The sequence below is a fragment of the Ictalurus punctatus genome, chromosome 16 (assembly GCF_001660625.3).
Source record: "Ictalurus punctatus breed USDA103 chromosome 16, Coco_2.0, whole genome shotgun sequence".
Lineage (NCBI taxonomy): Eukaryota > Metazoa > Chordata > Actinopteri > Siluriformes > Ictaluridae > Ictalurus > Ictalurus punctatus.
Genome location: NC_030431.2, coordinates 25,433,515 through 25,452,827, shown reverse-complemented (window position 1 = coordinate 25,452,827; position 19,313 = coordinate 25,433,515). Strand labels below are relative to the sequence as shown.

At 43.2% G+C, this 19,313-nt stretch overlaps 1 protein-coding gene across 3 annotated transcripts in view; it reads right to left on the bottom strand.

Annotated features, from left to right (window-relative positions):
* itga2.2 (integrin, alpha 2 (CD49B, alpha 2 subunit of VLA-2 receptor), tandem duplicate 2) overlaps positions 1 to 13,026 on the bottom strand; it is a 38,668-nt gene extending 25,642 nt beyond the window's left edge. For 2 of the 3 annotated variants that reach the window (XM_053686663.1, XM_053686664.1), the window contains exons 1-2: positions 12,902 to 13,011; positions 5,411 to 5,534 (exon numbers count right to left, since the gene is read on the bottom strand). In XM_053686663.1, the coding sequence (XP_053542638.1) occupies positions 5,411 to 5,534; positions 12,902 to 12,959 (182 nt within the window). In that variant the 5' untranslated portion in view covers positions 12,960 to 13,011. Of the gene's footprint in view, positions 1 to 5,410; positions 5,535 to 12,901 lie in introns of all 3 variants that reach the window. The other variant, XM_047160790.2, reaches the window with a different exon arrangement.
* Between the last annotated feature and the right edge of the window lie 6,287 nt (positions 13,027 to 19,313).

The window sequence follows — 19,313 nt, the reverse complement described above, 5'->3', positions numbered from 1 at the left end:
CGACAACACGCTTATAATTTGTCTCTTGTGGGCGTGGGCTGAATTGTTTAAAACGTATGGTAATATTTTAATGAAGTGACAAAATTGAGAAGTTTGTTTGATTTACGTTACGTACCAGGCTTCATGTCAGCTATTAGCAGATTAATAGCGCAAGCTAACTGTAATAGCTACAAACAATCTCCAGAGGCATGAACTTCCCCGAGACGTCTTCTTCTTTCGCACCGACGCGTGATGCAAACGAAATGGCGTAGTAATCAGTGTGAAAATGGCTTCGCACCAGCTCGAGTCTCAGATTAGATTGGCAGAACAAGCTAACCATGCTAATGACACACAGTACGCTCATATGAGGCACCGACAACCTTTGCTACTTCCTTCCCCGCGTCGTTTTTCTTCCTACCGTCTCTATACACGCTAGCCGAGAGGTCGGATATGAAAGGACGAGATGAATCCAGCTCCCTGTCACACGCATGCACTTAGGAAATGAACGGTGGCCTGTCGCACTGTCACTCACTAGTGCGAACCTTTAGAACGTCTGACTGTTTTTCAGTACATCATCATCATCATCCTCATCCTCATCCAGTCAGTTACTTTAAGCTGATATTGTGCTGGCGTCCTCCTACAAAGTGTGCTTCTGGTGTTTATGGTAATTGATGGACTGTAAGCTGGTGATTATACACACACACACACACACACACACACACACACACACACACACACACACACACACACACACACACAGAGGAAAGATGCCTCACACACATTGTGAACACAGTGTTCAGAGGATTTCACTGGATCGGAATGCATAATAATACCTGTAACCTGTAATGACCTGTATCTGTATCTGTGTGTGTGTGTGTGTGTGTGTGTGTGTGTGTGTGTGTGTAAAACCGTGAGCAATTTTTATAGGGACCAAATGAAGGCCCCTTTAATGATAGATTTGAACTTGTGGAGACATGTGCCTGGTCCTTATGATCTATACGCAGACATCCAAACAAACAAGTAAATAAACAAACAAATGAATGTATAAAAGCAAATGTACGTGTGTATATGTTTTAATAAATAAAAATTCTTAAAAACAACAAACAAACAAACAAACAAACAAACAAACAGCCCCATGATTTCCATCAGGATAGTGAAGTTAAGGTTAGTTGTAGACGTGGTATTATTTTGTGTGTGTGTGTGTGTGTGTGTGTGTGTGTGAGAGAGAATAAACACTGCGGGATCATTTTCTGGATCATCACTGATAGGGTAAACCACTTGTGGTTTGTGAGATCACCACATTTTGTGCCAGATTTATCTACAAACAGTGGATCTGACTCAGTGAGAAAATAACAAGTACAGGAGTGTGTGTGAGTGTGTGTGTGTGTGTGTGTGTGTGTGTGCACACACACCACTTCCCTTGATTACACACTATACCGTAGTCACACCCACACAATTACACCTACCCTAGATCCATTAGGTCACAAGTCCCTGATCCTTCAGACTTCGTGTGTTGAGAAAAAGAAAGCACGCCCTCCTTTAACTCTGCCTTTTCAAAAAAGTAAACCGACACTCAGAAACCAGGTGGGGAAAAAATAAGTACACCCTATAATTCCGTAACATGTAGATCCGCACCATGAAGCAAACGTTTTCTTGAAGAGTTTATCCGCCTTTCACGTCATTCTGGAGAAAATTCGGCCCCCTCTTCCGTACGACGTTGCTTCGGTTCATCGATTTGAGGCTATTCATTTCATGCGCAGCTCTCACAGCTGTCTTGTAGACAATCCTTCTCACTGTAGAATGGTGCACTTCAAATCGTTTGGAGATGGCCACATGACCCTTAAAAGACTGACGAGCAGCAAAAATCGCTTGTCTGAGGTCACAGCTGATGATCTCGCTTCTCGTCCTTTCTTCCTGCTCCAGAACACCTGAGAACTGGCAATCCTTCTGTTTTTTATTTATTTATTTTTTTTTATAGGTACTTACACTTCTTGATGATTAACTAACCGTGTGCATTTAATTAGTAACACCTGATTGCTAATTACTCCCTTAACGATCGTTGAAGTAGGAAGGGTGTACTTATATTTTCCAGCAGGTTTCGGAATGTCGGTTTATTTTTGGGAAGAAAACGACTACATACTGAAATCTGATGCGTTTTTTTTTTGTTGTCGCCTGAGGTTATTCGATTGTTTATAGAAGTCGGTGAGGACCACACAATTGTTATTTAGGCCCTGATAAATAAAAACACTGAACTTAAGGAGGGTGTGCTCTCTTTTTTTTCCCCCCACATGACTGCAACGGTTTCCATTGCTGAACGGGGTCATGTGGGCGGAGCTAGAAATGCTACAGATCACTGATTGGTCTAACAGAATATAGTGATCTACTGAAGTTTCATTCTCTTCTCTAATCGCGCTTTTCTGCAGGGTTTCAGAGGAAAGGTTGGAATTTTATCAAATTATTAAAAAAAAAAAAAAAAAAAAAAAAAGTTTCATGATTTTTATATATTTATTTACCTAAAGTATTGTTTTTTCCCCCCGATTTTGTATTTAGCTTGATTAACCGGGACACAGGTCAAATCCAGCAGAAAATCAGTATATGCTCACTACACGGGGTGTAAAATAATGGTTATAGAAGGTATCAGATACAGATGTTCACAGTTCAAAGTCCGCTTGAAAACTTTATCAGTGTTTATGTTCCGCTACGGACCGGGATGTGTATTTTATAGCTGTCGCCTGGTTCCTTCTCTGGGCCTCCGAAATGCTCCGTGTGTAGGTGTGTGTGTGTGTAAATGTTTGTTTTTGGGAGTGTGTGAGCTTGGTATGTGTGCGTCAGAGGCTAATCGAGCATCCAACTTATTCGGAAGGAGGACAAAATGACATCAGCCCCAGCCAATGAAGGAACGGGAAGTGACTCGTCTTAATAAACAGTCAGAGTCAGGACTGTTGCATCACTGCTAAGAAGCGGTCAGGGAATTTCCTGAGGCCCGGCTGGGGGGTTGGAAACATCCAGACGTCTCAAGATGACCGTGAATAATAACCTATTTTCGGTAAAGCTAAGCCAGGAAGTTCCATAGATGGAAATCAGGTTGGAGTCACAGCCACGTGTAGAGAGGAGTCTTTAAATAAGGACTCTTTACACACAGTGGATGTATAAAAAGTCTACACACCCCGGCTGAAACGTCAGGACTTTCCCCACCCTCGATCTGAAATCGCAAGGTATAAAAATTAAAGTGAAAAACAAAAATCAGAAACATTTTTAGGAAAACGGGAAAAACAAACAGTTACAAGACCCTCGCTGCGTAAGTCTACGCACCCTTTTATAACTGCGGATGTGGTGTTCCGAATGAGCTTAAAAAGCCCGTATGGGGTCTCACTGTCGAAAGGAATCAATCAGGAGAGGGGTACAAAAATATTTCCCAAAACATTAGATGTACCATGGAACACGGTGAAGGCCATCGTCGACAACGAGAGAAAATGGAGCACCGCAGTGACATCACTAAGAACAGGACGTCCCTCCGAAATTATTCTTCGCATGTCTGGGCTACGGGGTAGGTCGGCTAGACGGAAGCCCTTTCTCATAAAGAAAACATCCCAACTTGTATAAAATCACCCCGAACCGTGTGGCAAAATGTGCTATGGACCACTCTAAACTTTCGGCTACTTAGAAACAAGTAAAAATGCTGAACGGAAAATGTGTCCCTGGTTTCACTTTTTTGAAGAACAGAAAGACAACAAAGCTTGGTTTTATCAGTGACATCCTAACCCTATGCAAGTGAATTAGGATAAAGATTTTAAAATCAGGTATTACACAAATCAATAATTATCTATGCCAAAGTTAGATAAACCACGTACTCAGCAGTAGACACAATGAGATCATGGTACTTCGATGCAGCATGTGGGCTCGGCCCGAGTTTCGGTTTCAGTCACTTTGCATCATCCGTTCTATGTGGTCTCAAAAGGTGTTTATAGAGAAAGTAAAAGTTCTCAAGAGCAAACTCGTCTTTCTGAATAAAGGCTCGAATTCGAAAATCTTTTTAAAAAATCAACCGCATTTAACTTTAACGAATAAAAAGTACAAATCCGTCTCTGTGGCATGAGTTCTAGTGCGTGTGCGGTGTGAAAAAAAAGAAATGTTATTTAAAAAAAATAAATAAATAAAAAACTGCTTGTCTGTCTTAATTAACTTTATAAAGATGAATGGTTAATCTGAGTGCGCAGGTGGTCACAGACCCCTATCCAAAGTGAGAGCCGAGATATGCAAAGTGAAGCTCTGTGAAGATTTCATTAAAAACCACAGGAGCACAATGAAGCCTGGACGTGTAGGGGAGAGTTTTTCACTGGAACGGTTTCCTGAATATTGTCCACGCTCCGTCTGCTGCATCCGCAGGCACGCTGAGAAAGCCATGGCATGGCTCGAAACGGAGTCTCTGCATTTGTTTGTGAAATAAATGAAAGGAAGGAACCCATTTCTTCCGAGATAAGCTTCAGAGAAACCATGCTCCGAAGGGATCTATGGTCTACAGACCCCATCACACCAACACAGGAAAGTGCAAGAGGAAGTGCTAGTGCACGTTCTGTAGTGTGGGTGAAGCTAGGACAAATATGGAGGAGAAATATGCAGACAGGATATGTGTGTGGAGAAAGAAAATATCTGTACTAGTGTATTATATAGATATGTATTCGTATCTGCAGCAACTATTTATGCTGTCAGTGAAGGAGGCGTGGTCTGTGTGCCTCAGTCTCACTGAAGGAGGCGTGGCCAGTGTGCCTCAGTCTCACTGAAGGAGGCGTGGCCTGTGTGCCTCAGTCTCACTGAAGGAGGCGTGGTCTGTGTGCCTCAGTCTCACTGAAGGAGGCGTGGCCTGTGTGCCTCAGTCTCACTGAAGGAGGCGTGGCCTGTGTGCCTCAGTCTCACTGAAGGAGGCGTGGTCTGTGTGCCTCAGTCTCACTGAAGGAGGCGTGGCCTGTGTGCCTCAGTCTCACTGAAGGAGGCGTGGTCTGTGTGCCTCAGTCTCACTGAAGGAGGCGTGGTCTATGTGTCTTAAGTAAGGAGGTGTGGCCTATATGCTTGTAGCTGTTAGCTGTACCAGTCCTAATGTCGGAAGCGAGGCCTTTTTAACTGTTGGTCCCAATGAAGTGGGTGTGGCTTCTTGTATATAAAATCTATTTAATCTAAAAACTGGAAAATCTGAGTTAATGTTAAACATGTGACAAGCATGTAATGTGCAGCACTAATTTTCCATGAAAAGGGGTGGGGCATGTAGGTTTTGGGGGCAGCTTGAATTTACATATTCATAGCATTTGGTTTTTTATTGATGGTGGAAAAAGAGACAGCATTCCGTCTCTGTTTTACACAAATATGCAATTTACTAATTAATCTAGAACACACACACACACACACACACACACACACACACACACACACTCCTTACCATTTGCCCTGGTGATTGCTGAACTGCTGCACTGTGTATCCAAACTCATCGACTGTTGGGCCTGAGAAAATTTTGGCTCCTGATGTTCCCACATTAAATCCCCGAGTGTGTTCAATACACCAACCTGCACACACACACACACACACACACACACACACACACACACACACACACACACACACAAATATTAAAACTTATTTGTTTAGTCAATTTTTGAATTTGTTAATAGTTGTTCCTTAGGTAAAGGAGCAGATCTGGAGGCTTCACAGGCACAGAGTGTTACAGTGAACTGGGATGGAACTCTCAGTCGAGCTACACATGCTAGTCCTGAGATACCAGTGATCCTGACCCCCTTCTGCTCCCCGGACCTGCCCGGTCCATCCTGATGCCCCACATGGTGCAGCCCAAAGATTGTTGAGATTACTGAGGATGGTACTACTTAAAAAAAAAAAAAAAAAAAAAACACATGAAGATGGCTTTGGACCTCAATTCATAGGAACAGTCATGCTACGACGGCTAAATGAACACTTTTGCACTCAAGTCATCATCAGTTCAACAAAACTGCAATGAATTTCCTGGTTACACAATTGCACTATTTGAAAATGTAGAAGGGATTTATTTATAATCGCACTATCCGATGACACCCAGATGAGGATGGGTTGTCAACTCAACCTCAGTGTGAAAGACCACAGGTTCCTGACCACTGTATCAGACACATAGAGCAAGGCCCATCCCACACACACACACACACACACACACACACACACACATTACACAAACCACAAGTGATTGCATCTTTTGCCTTTTCTTGTACATTCAACTACGCAGTGTTTTAACGCGAGGACGGCCCCCGTCAATCAGCCGTTACTATAGAAACCACACCGAATTAGAATGAGTGCATTAATATAAAACACTTCATTCATGCGTTCTGATGGAATGTGTAATGAGTATGTGTAACACACACACACACACACTCCATAGCATCTAAACTCTCACAAAATCTCTCTCACATGCACACACCACATGAACCAACCTGTAGAGACCCAATCTGTCTCTCTCTCTCACACACAGGCACGCACACACACACACCACACATAAACCAACCTGTAGAGACACAGACTCTCTCTCACACACAAAAATGCAACACCAGTCTACGAAATAATTAAACTCAGTACAAAACATTATATAATTATTTATTTGTCCATGATGATTTTTTCCCTCCCGGATATTTACTGAATCGTTCCTATAACCGTCCGCTCTTCAAACAGCTTAGAGTTGGGACGGAATTCTGCATCGCTCGTACGCCCGTTCGCATAAAAAGCTCCGAACGGATTCCACTCGAGCTCCCGTCCTCTTAAAAAAACGTCTCGGTCACCTCCGGACTTCCTCAGAAACGACACAGGAACAAACACCAGCCACGAAAATGATCTTTTTCCTCCCACAGCGCTCACGCTTCTCCGCGAGGGACTTTTTTTTTGTTTGTTGCGATGCTTAATCACACGGTCTAGACGTTTCTACGTGCACGGGAATAATTCAACCATTCCTAGGAAGATTAACCGGGACGTTTAAGCCATGACTGGAAATCCCAACATAATCAGGACTGGACGGAGGCGCACCGCATGGGAAATATTTAGAGTAGCGCAGATTATGTAAGACACGAGTGCTCGTGAATGTTTGAGTAGCAGTAATGCATAAACTCCACACACGCACACACACACACACATACACACGAGGACTCTCTAGTGTGTATACCGACTCATAACCATGTGCACACCAACCTCACTGTGAAGCATGGTGCTGGTAGCATCGTGTCGAGCGTTACCCTTGCCCATTTTTAAAGATGAGATTACAGTTCTAAACGATGTTGTCTGGAAAAAAAATACAAAAAAGAAAAGGCCTTCTATTACAAGCCCAATTCCAAAAGAGTTGGGACAGGGTGGAAAACGCTAATAAACACAAAGAGGAGTGATCCGTTTAGGTACTTTGACTTGTATTTCAACAAAAGACGTATAAAGACGAGGTATTTGATGTTTTATCTAATCAACTGCACAGTTTTTTGAAGGTAAACCTTTATTTTTAAATAACACGTTCCGAAAAAGTTGGGACAGGGGCAATTCATGATTAATAACGATGTGACGAGTTGAAATGAGAAGGTGACGTGAAACAGGTGAGGCAATCGTCTAATCGTAGTGTATAAGGAGCCTCCAAAAAAGGTCTAGTCCTTGAAGAGGGAGAAATCGGCTTGCCGATCTGCCAACAGATGCATCAGAGAATAATCCAACACTTTGAGCAGAAGATTCCCCAAAGACAAATGAGTTTTTCACCTTCTACAGCGCACAATATAATTAAAAGATTCGAGGAATCCGGTCAAATCTCGGTGCGTAAAGGGCGAGGCCGAAAACCACTTCTGAATGCGTGTGAGCTCCGATCCCTCAGACGTCACCGTCTTAAAAACCGCCGTGAGTCTGTAATGAGATCCTGACATGGGCTCGGGAATACTTTGGTAAACCTTTGACAGTCGACACCATTCGCCGCTGCATCCACAGATGCAGGTTCAGGCTTTACTGTGCGAATCAGAAGCCGTAGATCAACACTGTCCAGAAGCTCCGCCCACTTCTCTGGGCTCGGTCTCATCTGAGATGGACAGTAGCACAGTGGAATCGAGTTTCCTGGTCCGACGAGTCGACGTTTCAAATAGATTTTGGACAAAACATCCGTCGTGTTCTCCGGGCCAAAGAGGAAAAGGACCGTCCGAGCTGTTATCGGTGTGAGGTCCAAAAGCCAGCGGATGTCATGGTGTGGGTGTCAGTGCACAGGGTATGGGGGCATGTAAACGCTCATGGCATGGGTAACTTGCACATCTGTGAGAGCAGCATTAACGCAGAAAGATATGTACACATCTTGGAGCAACATACGCTGCCATCCAGAGCAGGACAACGCCAAACCACATCCTGCAAGCGCCAAACCACATTCTGCAAGCGGATTACAAGCGCATGGTTGCGTAAGGAGAGAGTGCGGGTGCGAGCATGTCCCAATTTTTTCGGCATTGGAGTTGTACTTGTTCGTGTGAACCTAAAATCAGACACCGAACATGTCCTGACTAATTTAATCGCTTCAAAACAAATCCACCGCCTGAGATTTAACACATCCCAAAGATTATAGTCAACATTTCCAGACATTCCACACATCCAGCAACACGCCGACGTCCGGCAGATTTGATCGTCCAAGCAGTTGAACACACCGAGTATAGCTGAAGTTTGTTTTTTGGGTCGAGTTGGAATAAGTTACGCTGAGGACAGCAGAACCACAAGCCACATTTTTAACACTTCGGCGGAAATTCACTGCAAACTTAGCTATGAAAGGCTTTAAGAGGTGCCGAGATTTGCAGGTTTCAGGTGGGGATCATGCACCAGGACAAAAGAAAACATTTCATGATTACGTCTGCATTTTTTATTTGTATTATTTAGATAAAACACTACACATACTTGAGGGGCTCCTGAGTGGTGCATCGGAAAAAAACGTTCACCTTATCTTTTGGAGATCAAATCCCTAAGAGCCTGTTCATACCTGCTGTTAATATACGTCCTGGGGGATCGGATAGGAATTGGACTGCACCAAGTTCCGTTGTGAACGGGGTCAGAGGTGTCTCGAAGATGCATTGTGATCCGATCACTCAAACTATATTTAGAGGTGGTCTGGGATGCTTACGGCCATGTGTGAACATGTAGTGTGAACATGAATGCACCTCGATGCATCCTGGACAGCGGCGAAGGAGTGTCTGATCTACCGCATCAACCAGAAAATACGTAATCAGTACAAGACTGTTTGGAAATGGCACCGAACTGTAGCTCTCTGCCAATAAAGACGACCAGGGCTGGGTGATATGCCAAAAAATATATCATATCATGATACTCGAGGACGTTTCTACGATATATATTGCGTACCACAATAAACAACTTCGATAACATAAACTCAGTAAAATAAACTTCAGTAGTACTTTTCTTGAACGCCTACAAAGACTTTAAAAATTGCATCAAAGCAACGGCATCAAATCGGTACCATTTCATTTGTAATTATTAAAAACATAAAAACATACGTCACCGAACCAACGATACCTCAGAAAAGTGTATCGTGTAATCGTTTATCACGATATGGATATTAAATCGATATATCGTCCAGCCCTAAAGACGACGGGGTGAACGGCTACGCGTCTCGGGTTTCCACTTACGATCCGATCACCCAGGACGCATGTTAATGCCGGGTGTGAACAGGACCTACGACGCTACAGCCATCCATGGCTGGGAGCCGATAGAACACAATCTGTGCTCTCAGGACGGTGCTCTCTGTACTCTCTCTACTTTTCCCTGTCAGTCAATCACATCGACACGTGCCAATCGTGGGCATCTCTGAGCGCATGCACGTGGCCGAGGGCGAGTAGCGCTTTCTGAGCGTGTTGTGCCGCCCAGTCGCGCAGCATGAGTAGCAGTCTGGCTGACTTCACGTGTCTTGGAGGAAGCAGTTACAGGAGACGACTGGATAGAACACTAGAAACTCTATGAAAACCCATCGATCACTGGTCACCACTGTTCCCAACAACCAATTGCCACTGTTCACATCAACCAATCACCGATCCCCATTATTCCCAACAACCAATTATCATCACCAATGTTCTCAACAACCAATCACCGATCACCAATGTTTCGAACAACCAATCACTGATCATTGTTCCCAACAACCAATCACCGATCACCACTGTTCCCAACAACCAATTATCATCACCAATGTTCTCAACAACCAATCACCGATAATGTTCCCAACAACCAATCACTGATCATTGTTCCCAACAACCAATCACCGATCACCACTGTTCCCAACAACCAATTGTCACTGTTCACATCAACCAATCACCGATCCCCATTATTCCCAACAACCAATTATCATCACCAATGTTCTCAACAACCAATCACCGATCACCAACGTTCCCAACAACCAATCACTGATCATTGTTCCCAACAACCAATCACCGATCACCACTGTTCCCAACAACCAATTGTCACTGTTCACATCAACCAATCACCGATCCCCATTATTCCCAACAACCAATTATTATCACCAATGTTCTCAACAACCAATCACCAACGTTCCCAACAACCAATCACTGATCATTGTTCCCAACAACCAATCACCGATCACCACTGTTCCCAACAACCGATCACCGATCCACATAATTCCCAACAACCAATAACCGGTCACACTGTTCCCAGCTGTTCACAACCAATCACCATTTTTTCCAAAGACTAATCACTTTGTCTCTGAAACGGTCTGTACAAAAATAATGCAGCAACACTAATCAGACAAAACCTAAACCAGACTATGACAAAACAGGGCTTTGCGAGGTGGGACATTATGAAAAATAAAAATATAACGGAGCAACATATATATTAACTGCTGTCTCAGCAGACTCAATTTAGAGATGTGCGTCTTGTAAAAGTGTTCGATTGTCTGAGCGGTAAATGAGTCATCAAATAACGCAGGCAGAAGGAAAGACAAGGCACCGCAGCATAGCTCTAAATAGCGAGATGGCACAGGAAAGAAAGAAAAAAAAAAGCGTGAGAGAAAGTGCACTGAAAGCGACACTGGGGCGAAACATGCATCCACTCGATAAGTTGGCAGTGGTAAGAAAAAAAAACACAACTTGAGACAGGAACAGATACACAGGGCCAGAAAACAAAGCGACCCTAAAACACTGAAGAGAGAGAGAGAGAGAGAGAGAGAGAGAGAGAGAGAGAGAGAGAGAGAGAAGGGGTGCGGTAGGACTTTGGAGAAAAGACAGAGCTAAGATTAAACTCGGGATATGAGAGAGGGCCTGTAATGGAAGGGTCAGGCAGAGGGTCAAACAGACAGAGAGAAAGACAGGAAGAGATACAGAGAAAGAGAGAGAGAGAAAGACAGAGAGAGGTCAGATCGTCTAATGCTGCTCATTCAGTTCCAACACAGTTCCAGTTCACTGGCTGCTTTGTGTCCAATAAGCCGGCTAACCCACTTTAGCGCAGCAGTCTGGACCATTTACAACTACAACATGTTCACAAACACTACAGACTCAGCAGGACACGATACGGCCGAGTGCATATGTTTACACCCCCTTTATAAGAAATAACTAAGGCAGTAAGTAAGAAATAAAACACTCTGTGTGCAGTTACTGTTAAGTTGAAGTGTTTTATTCTTCGTAGACTGCAGCGGTTATTTATTTATTAATGAACAGGTCATACTTTTTATCCATTCATAGTTACATTTAAAATTGCGGATCATCCGCTAAACAAGTTAGTTCCTGTTCTCACTTGCGTTATAGCGGCAGTAAACAGTCCTTCCTTCACTGTCTTGAAGCTTATAAGACAAAAAACTTGTCATGTGACAGAGAACACACAGAGTTAACTACTCCCATCACACGTGAGCCGTTTTCCCAATGACCAATCACTACTGTTCCCAAGGCCAAATCACCAAACCAATCATTTATTACCATTGTTCCCAAAGACCAATCAGTGATCAGCATTCATCTGGGAAACCAATCACTGCTCACCATTTTCCCCCAACAACCAATCACCGATCACCATTGTTCTCAACTATCAATGACCAATCACCATTTTTCTCCCAACAACCAATCACTGCTCACCATTGTTCCCAACAACCAATGACCGAACACCATTTTTCCCCAACAACCAATCACCATTGTTCTCAAAACACAAACTAAAATCATTTGTATTCGGACAAAACTCTTTTCCTGACCATGCAATGAATATGCAAATTAGTTTGTTGTTACATTATTACTTTTTTTGCTCATGCATTAACTACTTTTTTTCCAAAAAGGGGCCAACAGAGCAAGAGGCTGTCAGGTTTAGGGCATGTCCTAAAGTTAATACATTTGGGGCGTGTCCTAAATTTACCTAGCTTAAGGCGTGCCCAAAGTTACTTAATAATTTGATAACAGAAGAAGAAAAAAAAAAGATATTAGCAATAAAGATGCGAAGTTTGGCACGTTCACTGTTTAATTTATTTCATTTCGTTTTAATTTACCTCAGCGCAAATCTGTGTGGCTCGTGAATGACTGATTTGACATCCGGGTACTTCACAGAACGTCTTTTTCATTATGTTAATAATTTAGTAGGCGGCGTGTCTTTGATCTATTTCTAAAGAAAGTTCAAATAAAACTGAGCAATTTTAGACATGACACGCAGCTTTCCTACACACATACTTACATTTCCATATTCCTGTTATAAAACACACACACACACACACACACACACACACACACACACACTGTAATCTGGTCACCTCTATATACGCGACTGTACACTTTCATTAACCCAAGCGCAGGTAGATCACATCACCTTTTAATTTAAACCCAGTCACATGCACAAACTACACTGTAACCCTTGAGTCTTTTTTTCTGGAATATTCTGTGGTTTAAAATGTCTGAGGTGTATAAACACTTACCCTGTAAAATCAGCAGCAGCAGCAGCACTGGCAGAAGCACGCGCTTCCTCTGCCCCATGTTGACGGTGAATAGTTCAGGACTCGCGCGAACTTTCCTCCTCGGGAAACTCAAGGCAACTTCATGAATAATTCATGAGTGTGCGCGGAGTCATCCAATCACAGAGCACAGGCTGCTAGCGACTTCAAGTGCTCACAGCACGTAAATAAAGTCAGGGTTGCCAGATTATAGAAAGTACATAAAACCCTCTGAGGAAACTGTTTTGCTGCTGAATTTGGATTCGGTGAATAAATGAATAGTTTGAATACGTTGTAATAGACTTTTTAGCGCGTTTGCCTCACACCTCCAGGGTTGAGGTTCGATTCCCGCAGCGACAGTGTGTGCATATGCGGAGATTGCATGTCCTCCCTGTGCTTCAGGAGTTTCCTCCGGGCACTCCGGTTTCCTCCCCCAATCCAAAGACATGCATTGTAGGTTGATTGGAATGTACAAAAACAGTGTCCGTAGTGTGTGAATGTGTGTGTGATTGTGCCCTGTGATGGATTGACACCTCGTCCAGGGTGTACCCCATGCCCCCGGGATAGGCTCCAGGTTCCCTGTGACCCAGTAAAGATAAGTGGTTCAGAAATGGATTGATGGATTATATGCCAATGGTCATATATATAAACAGTTGCAATCAAAATGATTCAGCCCCCACTGCAAATCAGGTTTATCGTCAAAAGTTACAGACTTTCAGCTGTTTGCGATGAACAAATCAAACAAAATCAATTGAAATATCAATTGAAAACGAACGCTTCAAGTGGTTTCGCCAAATTCAACTGAAAATGCAACTTATAATGATTTCTCCAGTTTCAAAATGATTCACCCCCCTGAATAGAATCCACAATAGACACAATATGACAACCCTGTTGGGGAAATTAGGGCCCTGCTGTGACGTCGCAATTGAGCTAGAACTTTTAACAAACGGAGAAAGAGTTTCCTTTTATGGGGTTGAGACTCCAGTGGCAGAGTCACAGTATACCCCTGGCTCACCTGATTCACTAACAGCTCAGTGAAGTCCCACAGTGTCCAGTGAATCAGCTCTCAGTTAGACTCTCTGAATTACAGTGTGACGTTTAAAAGGTTCATTCGTCACCCCTGCTTGATTCTGATGATGTAAGTATAAGTGCTTGGGCAACATTTCCCTTTAAAACAGAGTCAGTGATTCTGCGGAGTGAAGCTGACTCATGGACGCTCACTGAATGAAGTTTGGGGAAACGGATGCGAGTCCGAGATTAAACGATGATGATGTGGTCAAAGAACATTCTTGTGTTGTGCAATTCTAGCAAAACAATCAACACCAGGCTGGTTTGATGAAGCTGGGTTACTGTTACCACCTCAAGCTGATGATTTACCCGTAAGAGAGCGTTATAATATCTTGTGGAAGATCGCTTGGCGTGTTAGAAACGCCAAGACAGAAGACCAGAGTCGAGGTTATAGTGGTTATTCGTATACTCCTGAATGAGGAGAGACGACAGAATATTTCACTTCCTTCTCTTCAGTATCACGGTCCTGTGGACCTGCAAGATCCGAGCAGGAGCACACATTTACACCTGGGATTCATCTGTGAGGCGTGTTTTTTTTTTTGTACATCTGGTGTACACGGCTAACTAGAAGCAGATAGTGACCGCGCCACGTGCATTATATCATAACATGGACATCTTTAAATGTACTTAGCCTCATGTGGTGAGGGAGTTCGTGATAGGACATGTAGATGAAGAATGCAGTTTCACAGAAACATGCAGGAACCACACGGGGTGGGCGTGGCCAGGTCAGTTAGCTCACTCAAACCTTCACCAGAATGTCTTAAATACTAAACCGACCGACTTCCACTATGCTGCACTTCTCACAGGACTTCCCAATGCTAACATAAACAGTCTAGAATTTGTGTCAACATTAGCCACGAGAATACTGTATTTATTAACGTTACAATTCTTTAAAGGTCTTTTAAAGATCTATTTTTCTATTTTAAAAAAATAAAACAGCGAAAATATATTGTTTATCGCGTCAGCTTTTATTACTAGAAATACTTGTACATTATTATTTTAATGATTATGCTTTTATTTGTATTTGTATGCACTTATTAATATGATTTATTTTCTTATTTAAAGCGGCAGTATGTAACCCATCTGTGCGACCCACCCACAGGGAGCCTAGAGCCTATCCCAGGGGACTCGGGGTACGAGGCGGGGGACACTCTGGATGGGGTGCCAACAATCCCACACACACACACACACACACACACACACACACACACACACAATGGACAATTTGGACATACCAATCAGCCTAAAATGCATGTTTTTGGACTGGGGGAGGAAACTGGGTAACCATGCGCACACAGAGCAGAGGCGGGAATCGGACCCCCAAGGTAAACATGCTAATCACTAAACCACCGTACGCGCCTGCAGTATGTAACTTTTGTTCAAAATTAACAATTATCCAACTTTAAAGCTGCAGTATGTAACTTTTTTTTTTTTTTTTTTTAAATGAAAGAAGTAAGCCAAGGTTAGCCATCTTTACAATTGACCTTTTTGTTTCACTATTTCTCTGCTTTTTATTCCACACTGTAAAGCACCTTGGGCTGCATTTTAAATGTACAAATAAATAAATGTATTAGTATTATTTTTTACAAAACAACACCAACAACAACATTACTATTATGCTAGGCCTAGAATAACCTCACGTCACGATGTTGTGGTAATATCATCCATCTGTTACATTCATCCTTAAACAAGTCTCCAGATATTAATCCCCTCCCTCGGTTTCCATGGTAACAATGGCACGAATTAACCGAACACGTTTCACGCCGTAGCAGATCGCCGAACGACTTGTTTACGCCACGGTGTGCTTTCAACGGCAATAAAACTGCACTTTGAAAACCACTGTGTGATAGTGAGCGGGCTCTAAAAGCCCCGCCCCCTTCAGCGGGTGAAGCTTCACAAATGGAAAGCTGATGTTCACGAGTGCTGTTTGGAATTTAAAGAATTTACAGAACGTTACTGATTTAAGGCAGGCGTTCGCAGCAAGGAGACGTAAACATCACGAACGTCTCCGATTTCTCAGAGCTTGAATAAAACGTCACACAAGTTTCTTCTTCTGCTCTGTGCCAGATCTTGTGCAAGGTGAAGGTCTTCTCACTTTATCTCTGTACGCAGTGGTACATTTCCTGGAAGTGCCTTCTGACTAGATCAGGATGAAGATATTTAAACCACAAACATACACAAGATGTTCCACCATCATGCACCCAATCACTGAGGTCAAAAGTTTACAATCCCATCAAATCTTTTACTTTCTAAAAATAAGGCTCCAAAATTCTCACTTGATAAAATTAAAACGACAGAAATGGAGAACTCACCGAGTCGGTGTCTGGTGTTGTGCGTTAAAAGTTTAAAAAAAACAACAACAACAAAAAAAAAAACAACAACAAAAAAAACAAAGGTGTAGCAGGGCTGCTTCTGAGACTTAGGGTCAGGGTTATTACTTCAATCTTTAAAGTGCTCTAAAAAGTCATCTAAAGAGTCCTCCTACTTGAAAGCTGCATTATTTAACCTTTAAAGCTGCAGTATATGACATTTTTGTTCAAAATTAAAAAGGAGTAACCAGGGCTGTTCCTGAATCTTTAGTGGCTGTAAGCGACATTCAGCTTTAAAGCTGCCGTATGTACCTGATTCTGTTCAAAATTAAAGGGTTATTTTGTAAACTTTTCAGGGCCCTAAAATAACATCTAACTTCAAAGCCGCGGTATTAGCATAGCCTGTTTTGCTCAAAATTAAATGTGTAATCATGGCTGTTCAGGACGTTTAAGCACCCTAAATGCCGTTGTACTTTAAAGCCGCAGTATGTAACTTTTTATTTGTTTGAAATGAAAGGTGCAGCAAGGGTAATATCTGCACTTTTGAGGGCCCAAGACAAATTCCCACGTTAACGCTGCAATATATCACCATCTTACTTTGTTTAAAATTAAACGCGTGATTAAACGTGGCTGTTCTTTTCAGGGCCCTAAGCGACATTCTGCATTAAAGCTGCAGTATGTAACCTTCTTTAGTTCAAAAAAGAAATTTAAACCCCAGTTTAATTTGATGATACAAAATGTTAATCCACAATAGAATTCCTTGCAATATCACAATTTTACCAGAGAGGTCTCCAAATCCCAGAATGCCCAAAACACATACTGCAGCTTTAAATAATAATAATAATAATAATAATAATAATAATAATAATAACTGCTGATTTCTTTCCCCGTAATTTAACTCAGAAAGTGGGACGTTCATAGATTCGTAACACATAAAGTGAAATATTTAAAGCTTTGTTTTGTTTTAATCTCGATGATTACGGTTTACGGCTCACGGAAATCAAAAATCCAGTAACTCAAAAATATTCGGATACAGAAATGTCGACTTGAGAAGATCTCTCATCAGAGAATTAACTCGAAAAGGTTTCATGAGCCTTTAATCTCTCGGTCTGGTTCAGTACACACAACCACAATCATGTAAGCTTCTAATGTGTACGATCAGACATGATTAATTATTAAAGCACAGATGAGATGGATCAATAAACAGACGGCTAGTATCATGATTCATGCCAACATTACTAGCCATTACTCCACTTCCTGTCTGAGATATGTGAATAGTTATACATTAACAGCTTCACAGAGGCTCCGACACGTCTCGGTATAAAACTTTCCTCCTCTGTGTTTTGATCCGGTGCAGGTAAAGACCTGTCAGACTAGGCGTGGCTGTTTGGAAAAGTCAAACTCGAACTGAACATAGCTGCAGGGGATTAGTCAGGTGACACGCTTCCTGTCTCAACTTCATCATAAACACTGACTAAAGAACGATGCCGCAGGGGAGCTTCCTATTTATAGCTGCACAGTTTGTGTAGTTAATAAATGAAAATCTGTAGCACAACCAGACTTCCTACATGCGTTCCTACCGAACATGTCTCAGAGCTTAAACGAAACTCCACCCTGAAACACACGAAACATCTTTACACTGAAATATTTATGATGTGTTTAGCAGGTCTGGTGCGAATGCATCCATTAGTGTTGTTTTTGTTGTTCCTGGGAGAGCTTTATGCTTGACCTGAGCACAAATTAATGAACATTTTGTGCTGCAAGGATAGGAAATATTTCGAATGCTAGCTATACCTATCACCGCTTATTAAGATGATTTAGGTGTGTTGGAGCAATAACAGGAAGTAGCGTAGTGTAGATCTGTGACACTGATAGAAATGCACCTGCAGTGAGTCAGCGAGAGGAGCATTACTCGTTTAACACTGACCTCTAGTGGACATTCAAGCTAAAAACAGCCTGAACTACAGTATATACACACACCGATCAGCCAGAACATTAAAACCACCTAAATGCGTCATATCGTGCAGGTCCTCCTCCGAAACAGCTCGGACCCGTCGAGGCACGGACTCCACGAGACCTCTGAAGGTGTGTGTGGGATCTGGCACCGAGACGTAAGCAGCAGATCCTGCAAGTCGTGAGGTCGGGCCTCCGTGGATCGGACTCGTTTGTCCAGAACGTCCAACAGAAGCTGGATCGGATTGAGATCTGGGGAATGTGGAGGCGGAGTCGACACCTCGAACTCTGTCATGTTCCTCAAACCGTTCCTGAACAGTGTGTGCGGTGTGTCAGGGAGCGTCATCCTGCTGAACGAGGACACTGATATTAGGAACACTGTTACCATGAAGGGGTGAACTCGGTCTGGAACGGTGTTTAGGTAGGTGCTACGTGTCAAAGTAACATCCACGTGAATACCAGGATCCAAGGTTTCCCAGCAGAACGTTACCCGGAACATCACACCGCCTCCACCAGCTCGCCTTCTTCCCATAGTGCACCCTGGTGCCGTCTCCTCCCCAGATAAGCGCCGCTCACACACCCGGCCTCCACGTGATGTAAAAGAAAACGTGATTCATCAGACCGGGCCACCTTCTTCCATCGCCCCATGGTCCGGTTCTGATGCTCACGTGCTCATTGTAGGAGATTCGGGAGGTGTACGGGGGTCAGCATGGGCGCTCTGACCGCTCTGCAGCTACGCAGCTCCATACGCAGCAAGCTGCGATGCTCTGTGTGTTCCGACTCCTTTCCTTCACAGCCAGCGTGAACTTTTACAGCGGTTTGTGCTGCAGTGGCTCTTCTGTCGGATCGGACCAGACGGGTTAGCCTTCTCTCCACATGCGCATCCGCGAGCCTTCTGCGCCCATGACCCGGTCAGCGGTTCACCGGTTGTCCTTCCATGGACCACTTTTGGTAGGTACTAACCACTGCGTACCGGGAACACCCCACACCACCTGCCTGACCCGGTCGTCCAGCTATCACAATCTGGCGCTTGTCAGAGTCGCACAGATCCTTACACTCGCCCATTT